Source organism: Monodon monoceros, unplaced genomic scaffold (genome assembly GCF_005190385.1).
Source record: "Monodon monoceros isolate NGI ecotype Baffin Bay Population unplaced genomic scaffold, NGI_Narwhal_1 Super_Scaffold_9, whole genome shotgun sequence".
NCBI classification, from domain to species: Eukaryota; Metazoa; Chordata; class Mammalia; order Artiodactyla; family Monodontidae; genus Monodon; species Monodon monoceros.
In genome coordinates, this window is record NW_021703786.1 from 7953216 (window position 1) to 7962738 (window position 9523).

Sequence of the window (9523 nt, forward strand, 5' to 3'; positions counted from 1 at the left end):
CACGGCATGTGGGATCTTCCTGGGCCAGGGATCAAACCCGTGTCCCCTGCATAGGCAGGCAGATTCTTAACCACTATGCCACCAGGGAAGCCCTAAACCACTCCTTTTTGAAACATGTTTTTCAGTTGAATTCTGTGATGCCTCCCTACTCCTGGCTCCTTCTTATTATCCTGCTGAATCCTTCTCCTAACATCTAAACACTGAGTGACCCAGAGTTCAGACCTAAAAATCTCTTCCCACAGGAGGTAATCTGGTGGTCTCATCTAGTCCCCTGGCTTTAAATACTGTCTATATGCTAATTATTCAATCTCTCTAACGTCCCCTTCCTCAAATCCAGGTTCATATTTCCAACTGTCAACCTCTCCAATTAGATGTATAATAAACATCTCAAACTTTACATATTAAAACAAAAAAAACTTTATACATTAAAAGGGTGAATTTTATGTTATGTGAATTATATCTAATTTTTTTTAAGATTTTAAAAATTACAAGTATTGTAATAAAGTGAACTAGTCCAAAATTTTGAACTGGAGTATCACAGAGTCACAAATTAGTTTTTTGTTTCTTTTTTTTTTTAAAGAAAGAACTATATTTAATCATACCGCGGGCTTCCCTGGTGGCACAGTGGTTAAGAATCAGCCTGCCACTGCAGACGACATGGGTTTGAGCCCTGGTCCAGGAAGATCCAACATGCTACGGAGCAACTAAACCCATGTGCCACAACTACTGAGCCTGCAAGCCACTACTGAAGCCCTCGTGCCTAGAGCCCGTGCTCCGCAACAAGAGAAGTCACCGCAATGAGAAGCCAGCGCGCCGCAACAAAGAGTAGCCCCCAATCACCACAACTAAAGAAAGCCCATGTGCAGCAACGAAGACCCAACACAGCCAATAATAAATTAATTAATAATAAAAAATCATATTGCTCTCACTAGCAAAAACAATGGTTTTCTGTAGTTACTAAGTAAAATGTAATTTAAAAGTAAAAAAAAAAAACACTTTTACATCTATAACCTACCCAAATCTGTTCTTCCCTCAGTTTTTTCTATTTCAGAATGGGAAACCATTAATTCACCCAGATGCTGTAAAAAACTTTCCTCACATCCCATCTGTATGAAAATCCATTGATTCTACCTTCAAACCATACCCAGAATTGCCCTATTTTTCACCACCTTCACTGTTACCATTCTGGTCTAAACTACCATTCATCTTTCACTAATAAAGCACATCCTAACTGCTCTCTTCACTCTCTCCCCATCTGCCTACAGTCCACTTCCCACACAGTAGCCAGAGTGACAGCTTTCAAAACATTAATTACTTCAAATCACTCAAAAGCTTTCAATGGCTAGCAGCACACTTAAAATAAAATCCAAGGTCTTGACCAAGGCCTCAAGCTATATCTTCAAACTCATTTCCTTTCCCTCTCTCCCTCTGTCCACTTTGCTCTGAACACACTGCTTCTTTGGTATTTCTCAACACAATAAACATATTTCTTTCTCACGGCGTTTGCCCCTTTTGATTTCTGTGCCTGGGACTTTCTTTCCCTACATATTCCCATCACTCTCATCCTGGTCTCTGCTCAAATGCCATCTACTCAGAGAGACCTTCCCAGATTACTCTATCTAAAATAGCTACCAACCTGCCAGTTACCTCTCTAAGTCCCTACTCTATACCCTCAACCAGTTTCATTTTTCTTTATGCTATGAAGAATATCTAACATATAGCCATTTACTTTTTTGCCTATATCCCAACTAGAAAACAAGTCAATTCCTTGAGAAGTCAGTGCCTAACTCCAAGTCCACAATTAATATTTGTTCAATGAATGAACAAATGAATGGTGAATTCAGGAACCAGAACAACTCTGAAAAAGGAAGGTTAGAACCATATTATTCAGATGGTCTGAATATAAGGCTAATGTTCTTGGACTTTATCCTTCAGGCAATAAATCTCTGAGGCTTCTGGGAGGAAAAAGAATGACATTACTGGAAAATATCAATATGGCAGCAGGATACAAAATGGACGAGAGAAGAAAAGACTCAAGACAGAGAGATCAGTTAGATAGTAACTATAATTATCTAAGCATTAGGTAATAGGTGTCTGTATTTCTCTATTAAGATGGTAATAATAAGAACGGAAAGGTAGGACAGATATAAATGACACTAGGAGATAACTGACAAGACAAAAATTATTGGTGTCAGAGGTTTCAAGTTTGATTAGTAGAAAAGAACAAACAAAAAAAATTCAAAAAGAGTCAATTTGAGAAAATAATAGGAAGAATTTGATCTAGAACAAAGTTCAAGATGCTGGAAGGACAATCAGATAAGACACTTATAGGTCAATGCTGAAGGAGTAGATTTAGGAGCCCTGCACAAAGATGACAGTTAAACCTGCAACAGTAAATCAAATTTCTCAAAGTAGATAAAAATTTCCCAGAAACTTCAAAATAGAGAATGTCAGCACAATATTTAAGGAATAAATACTTGTAAGGAAAAGGAGGAGGAAGAGGAAAAGTGAAGAAATGAAGAATCAATGAGTGGACTTCCCTGGCAGTCCAGTGCTTAAGACTTTGCCTTCCAATGCAGGGGGTGTGGGTTTGATCCCTGGTCCAGGAGTTAAGATCCCACATGCCTCAGGGCCAAAAAACCAAAACACATAAAACAGAAGCAATATTGTAACAAATTCAATAAAGACTTTAAAAATGGTCCACGTAAAAATAAAAAAAAAAAACTTAACGAAAAAAAGAATCAGTGAGGTATAAGGTAATAACCAGAGATCATATGTATGCTGAACCTTCATCAAAAGGGCTGAGTCCAGATCTATTCTACCAATAAATTAACTACAGTGATAGAGGCCAATTACTTAATTTCTCTAGCTTCATTCAGCTTTACCATTTATAAAACATAATGATATGTATGAGTTGCTATTTTTACAACAGAATAATACAACACCTTACAAATGGAGAGTACATTCTAGTGTTTTTTTTAAACAAGTGTCCACCATCAGCTTTTTTCTTTTTTTGTTGTTGTGGACCTTTTTTTTTTTTTTTTTAATTTTTAGTTTTGGCTGCGTTGGGTCTTCGTTGCTGCACACGTGCCCCCCCTAGTTGCAGGGGGTAGGGGCCACTCTTCGCTACGGTGCGCGGGCTTCTCACTGCAGTGGCCTCTCCCGTTGCAGAACACGGGCTCCAAGCGTGCAGGCTTCAGTAGTTGTGGCTCACGGACTCTAGAGCACAGGCTCAGTATCTGTGGCGCAAGGGCTTCATTGCTCCATGGCATGTGGGATTATCCCGGACCAGGGCTCGAACCCGTGTCCCCTGCACTGGCAGGCAGATTCCTAACCACTGCGCCAGCAGGGAAGTCCCGATATGGGCCATTTTTAAAGTTTTTATTGAATTTGTTACAATATTACTTTTGTTTTATGTTTTGGTTTTTTGGTGGAGAGGCATGTGGGATCTTAGCTCCCCAACCAGGGAACGAACTTCCCACCCCCTGCATTGGAAGGTGAAGTCTTAACTACATTTTAGTTTCTAAATTACCTTTTAGCTTATCTCATTCAACACCACAACCATCCTGTGAGACAGATCTTGTTATCCACATTCTATTGTTTGAGAAAACAACGCTAAGATCAAGTCTCTCAGTTTATGAGTGGGAGAACCAGCATGGTATGTAACTTAGGCCCTCTGTAGATGTGTAGTGTCAAAGAACACAGACTCTTGACCCAGGCTTCCTGGGTTCAAATCCAGCTCCATCATTTGCTAAATATGTGACTGGAAGCAAATGATTTAAGTGTTACAGATATTACTCTTGACAAAGGGATATTTATCTTCCTCAGGCAGGAATAAGGAACCACAGAGAAATTTTGAGATGATGAGCATGTTAGATGACTTTGACTTTCTCAATAAAGGAAATAATCTACTAAGAGTCATGTGGGCCAGGCAGTTTTCAACTATGGCCTGCAGATGTGTGACTGAATCCCCACACACAACCAAAATAAGCTCTTCTGCTTTACATCTTAAGCTTCCTAATAATTTTGTTTCTGGGGTTCACCTACATTCAATTTTTAAAGCCACTGGATTATATTCATCTTTAAGGTCTCTTTTAACTATAAGATTATATGATTTTATTATGTGCCTTTTAACCCATTACTAGCTTTTTCTCTATCTTACCCATCAAACAAGTATAAACTCTCCCTCCTGAGTCTCATAGCACTTTGTGAGTGCCTCTTGAGGACACTGCACATTCTTCAATATAAACACAAAGACCATTCTCTCAATTAGATTTAAGCTCCTGCAAGGCAGGCACTTCCATCACTTAGTATCCTCAACCCCAAACACAACGCAGGTAAGCACTAAGTATGTACTTGTTAAATGCACAGTGATTTAATAATGTAAATATACTAAAATTACACTGGGCTTTGGTCTCCAGACACTTCATGGCAATTATGACTTGATGATTATTCATCTCCATAGTACTAAACAATATACATTGATGGTCTCCCTATTAAGAAACAATCATAACATTTTTAAAAGGACATAAAATGTAAAATTAAAACAAGATAAAGAAAATGGTTTTTACAATACACCCTATATATACTAAATGTATGTAAAAAGAGATACCACTTACCCTGATACAGCTGAAACAACAAAGCTTGGAGCAATGAGGACACAGGCGTGCATCCCGCAATTTCTCCATACAAATGAAACATCGGAAAACATCAGCAATGCTCTGAAAATAATAAAAGATATAAGGTTCACCAGATTACGCTACTGAATCATGAGTAAAAGGCATGCTTGCAATAATTCACCTGACAATTACATTTATTTTGGGTTGATAACATCCCAGTTTTAACTATATTCCATATCAGGACTTGGTTAGTCAAGGTCCAGGGTACCTAAGAACATCTCCTGGGAAAAAAATGCTGCCTTTTTTCTAAGCTTCACAGTGGTTCTAGTCTAAGAAAAGAATATGGAATGCAAACATAGACATGCACAAATATTTTCATGGAAACATCAATTATAATGGCAAGAATCTGGCTATAGCCCAAACGTCAAAATATTAAGTTACAGGAGTTAACATAGACTATGATAGTCACAGAAATATTTTTGAATTGTTTAATGATCAAAAAAAACCCTTATGATGTGTAACAGTAAGGAAAAAAAAGGCAAACTATGACTGTATGAACACTATGAACTTGTGACTTTTTCTTCAATTTCCCCAAGGGGGATGCACTGCTTTTATAATTTAAGTATAAAAAGATACATTAATGGCAGCATACTTTGATCAAGAGAGAAACAATGTAATTCAGAATCCAGAAATCTGAATTTCTGCTCTGAATTTCTGCCATGCTGCTGCAACCAACTAGCTACTTATTTGAGCCTGAAATTCTGTCCGTATGGAGAATTTTGGTGGTAGCTCTATGAAGGCTTTGGGAAGAAAAAAAATACGTAAACAGAAGAAGCAGTATTATCTTTGCCAGCCATGAATCCATGAATCCATTTAGGAAGTATCTGACAAGAAAACAGATATAATTAAATGTAGGTTATTATATATTTTAAGTTTATTTTTACAGTACTCACATTTATTTTTACTCCATTCCAGAGGAATTAAACTCTTCTAAAACCAAGATAAGGTTACAAAACTTTTATAATACTTTTACATGAGGAATTAAGGAGAAAATTACTCACGAGTCTAACCATGACTCTGCAGGACCAGAAAGAATCTGTGAGATGCAGACGTTGGGGGATGGGGGGTACGGCGGGGGACAATACGACCATTGGATGAACTAGTTTCAAGTGGAGTGCCCAGGTAATATAGCTGTTCCTTATCAAGGATTTAGTATTTTAGTAATTGCAAGGTTCAAGTCTTGACAATTATTATTATTATACAATTATGTCCAATAAGCAATCTTTTTAAAGTTCCTAGCATTAACGTAAATACCCCAAACGTTTGAAATCATCGTTTACAAGAGTCATATATAAAAAGAATAGGTTGCTCTGGAAAACTACAGTCAAACAGGATAGTAAAATTATATCCTCAATCAATCTAGGAAGGGCAGATGTCTACAAAATGTACCACTGGGAGGGAATGATTATTCATTCGGAGGGAGATTTGGATCCGCGCAAAAACTCGTAAGAACTGGTGGCAAGTCGCAGCGCACGTTCGTCTAAAGAATCTGTAGTTCTGCTCTGAACAGGCTGTAGTTTGCAGAAACCCTGTGGGGATGAGTACCCGTGCCAAGACATCCTGAAAACGCCAGGATACGCACCACCTGACTGCGGGTCAGAGCACAGGGCAGCCGGAGGGCTGCAGAACGAGCACGGCGTCCTCTGCACTGGGCCAGCCCCCTCCACAAAGGCAGCGGCGGGGTGGGGGTACTAGGGCAAGGCGCCCTACGAGAGGGTGGACTAGGGCAAAGCGCCTCGAATAAAGAACGCTCAGCGGGTGGCGAGGGAGACTAAGCACCACCTTCCTCAAGCCCCCTCACCTCCACGCTCTGTTCATCCATTGCCTCCGGCTCTCGGCGGGGCGCTCGGCGACCCGCGGAGTCCGTGGTCTGACCTGTTAGGCGCCGGCCTGAGGTCACCAAGTCAAATCGCCGCGGAGAACAGCCGGGAGCCTACATCAGGGGTCTCCGACCACCGCCCCACCTGCGTGCCCCATCACTTCGGGTTCGGCGCCAGCTACCCACACTTCGCCATTTTTATCCGCGCGCCAGCCCTAGGGCGCAGTGGGAGGGTGAGCGTTAGCCACAAGCTTCTTTCCTCCCGGCTGAGCGGCCCGCCAGCGACCGAGCAGGAGCCTTGCCCACGTGACGCGGGCGCGCGCCTATCAAACCGCAGCTGAAGCCCGGCGGCGCTGGTCTTCCGCGACTCAGTTGCCGCTGGGAATTCGCAAACACCAACGGTAACCAGGGTAGCGGAAGGTGCGGTGTGAGAAAAGGCGCGGCCCGCGTGCACGCATGCGCACAGGCCGCAGCGCTAAGGGAGCGGACCAGCGGCGGGCGCCTAGTTCCCGCGGTGCAGGGGAGCACACGAGATTTGGCCGCTGGCTGCTGCAGGGTTGCGTGCCTTCGGCCCGTGTTAGCGCAGGCGGAGGAGGGCGCGGCGCTTAACCGCGCCCCGTCTCCCTCAGGGGAGGGGCGGCGCTCTACCCTTCTCAAACTTTCGCGCGCCAAAGGCTGGAGCCACCTGGAGGGTTTGTGGGAAATGCAGACTCCGGAGCCACACCCCTAGGTATTCGGACTCCGTGATTCTAGGGTGGGGCTCCACGAAATCGTTTTCAACAAATTCTGTCGGTGATTTGGCTGCAGGTGGCTTGTGGCCCGCACCTTGAGAAACTGTGGTGCAGAGGATTCGTGGCTAGTGCTTCTTTCTCGGGGAGCAAGCCCAGATTCTCAGGTTTTTAAGACTTCCGCCCCACGTACGGAAGCAAAGCTCCAGATTGTGAAGCCTAGAGCGGTAATTTCAGAGTCGGGAGTGGGAGGACGGGACCACGGACGGTGTAGACGTCAGACCCACACCCAACCACACTCGCCCTGCATTGCTTGGGGCTCGAGGTGAGCTATCGCCATGAGACTGTGGAAAGTGCAAGAGTATCAGCTGTATTCAGCTTTCCCATATTGGCGTCTGCTTTCTACAGTTTTCTAGCGTAAGAAGTGTTTAAAGATTGCAGAAATTGAAGGTGTGAGGCAAAGGATGTACATCAAATTCTTGAGTTTAATTTTTCCTTTCCAGTTTATTGCAAACAACTGTTACACTTAACCGAAAGTGAATGCACCTGAAGAGAATCAACAATTATCTAGGAAGAATTTCTTAAATATCACAGCATTTGGACTTTCTTATAAGTAGTGGGCATAACAATTTTTTTTAACTACATGAGCCATGTACAAAGATATAATTTAGGAATAATTGTGCCTGAAAAAATTCTTTCAGCAAAAATTATTTATGGTCTTGGAACTACATAGATGTGACAGTTGCACATCTTTTATACTAAAATGCCCTCAGTTGTACATTTTAATAATGGCAAATGGTTAATTTTATGGTATGTGAATTTTACCCCAATTTAAAAAGTTACTTGTGAAACACGGTACTATACTACTTGGGACTCAAAGGGTAATGAGAAGTGGTCTTTGCAACCCAGCATAGCAGAAAGCAAATAGGTAAAATTACAATGTATGATAAATATTAAAATAGGTTCTTGTACTAATAGATATATTTGCCCAAGAGCCCCAAAATGTTTAAAGATTTATTGCAATAGTTCATAACAGTGGAAAATTAGAAAACCCGTACAACTAATTAGGGGTCATTGCTTGCAAGCACTAAGTCAGATTCTGGCTAACTTAAGCAAAAAAGGAATTTAGTTGGCAGGATGCTAAACCGCTGTGTGTCGTTGAGAAAACTGTCATGTGCTCTTTGAGAATTCCTTAAGGAAAGGCTGACCTTGCCGTCTTCCTTTACCCACCCTCCAAATCTCCTAACTTGTGTATTATACAGCTTAAACGCCTATAAAAGAGGAACTGGTAAAAATTATGGTAAATTTATATATACAGCTGTTCAAAAGAATGATATGAAGATACCAAAAATATTTTTAAGATAAAAAAAAAGGGTGCAGCTGCAGTACAGTATATGGTATCAGCCTATTTTTGTTTAAAATGTTTTTTAATTTGTATACGTGTAGAAACATCTGAAAAAGTTGCAGTTATTTGGGAGAATAAGCATACTTATATTTTTTTAATTTCTTAAAATTAAAGTTGTGTTTAAAATACAACCTAATTAAAATTAATTTGTATCACAACTTAAGACAAAAACACTAGTAGTCACATAGGAGAAAACAATTATCCAGATGAGAAATAAAAAAGGTCTAAATTAGGTAGTAAGAGTGAAGGTAAAGTGAAGGTTGGATACAACAAACATTTCAAAGAATTATAGATTTCAAAGAATTATAGATTATAGAATTATAGATTTTATTAACTAAGAAGATAAAGGGATGCAAACTTTAATTCCAGCTAACAGAATAGTTGCTGTTAACAAAATAAGAAAATCTGTTAAGTATTCTGGACATGTTCAATTTGAATATTCAGGTAGAGGTTTTTATTGGAAATTTGGATCTAGGTCTAGTGAAATAAGTTATACTTGGGAATCATTCCCCAAAAGGGCAATAAATGAACCTTGGGAAATAAATGAATATATAAACAAGAGCAATTTTAAGAGGGATGAGGGGAAGAACCAACATTTAGAAGGTAACTTGTGAAGTAAGTCATAGAGGAAAAACAGTACAATCTAGTTTTTTTTCTGATTGAAAGCAAAACCCTTTAACACCAGTAACTTGTTAAGACCTCTTCATGATAACCACCATTTTTCAATATCACCATCACCATCACATCCCAGAGCCATACCATGACAGGAACTTCCTCAATATTAATTGCCTGAGTACTGAAGAAAAATATTATCTGTTACTAAGGTGTGACTTATTTATCTGTAATTTAAAAGGGGGGGGTTACTTTCTGTTCTCCAGATATTCAGAAGAGA

At 40.4% G+C, this 9523-nt stretch overlaps 1 protein-coding gene across 3 annotated transcripts in view; it reads right to left on the bottom strand.

Moving 5' to 3' along the window:
* Window positions 1-7020, bottom strand: part of TRIM37 (tripartite motif containing 37) — a 114699-nt gene extending 107679 nt beyond the window's left edge. The window contains exons 1-2 of one of the 3 annotated variants that reach the window (XM_029211623.1): window positions 6481-6935; window positions 4620-4721 (exon numbers count right to left, since the gene is read on the bottom strand). In XM_029211623.1, coding sequence (XP_029067456.1) covers window positions 4620-4721; window positions 6481-6501 — 123 coding nt within the window. In that variant the 5' untranslated portion in view covers window positions 6502-6935. Of the gene's footprint in view, window positions 1-4619; window positions 4722-6261; window positions 6359-6480 lie in introns of those variants that run through there. The other 2 variants (XM_029211624.1, XM_029211625.1) reach the window with 2 other exon arrangements.
* Window positions 7021-9523: the final 2503 nt, after the last annotated feature.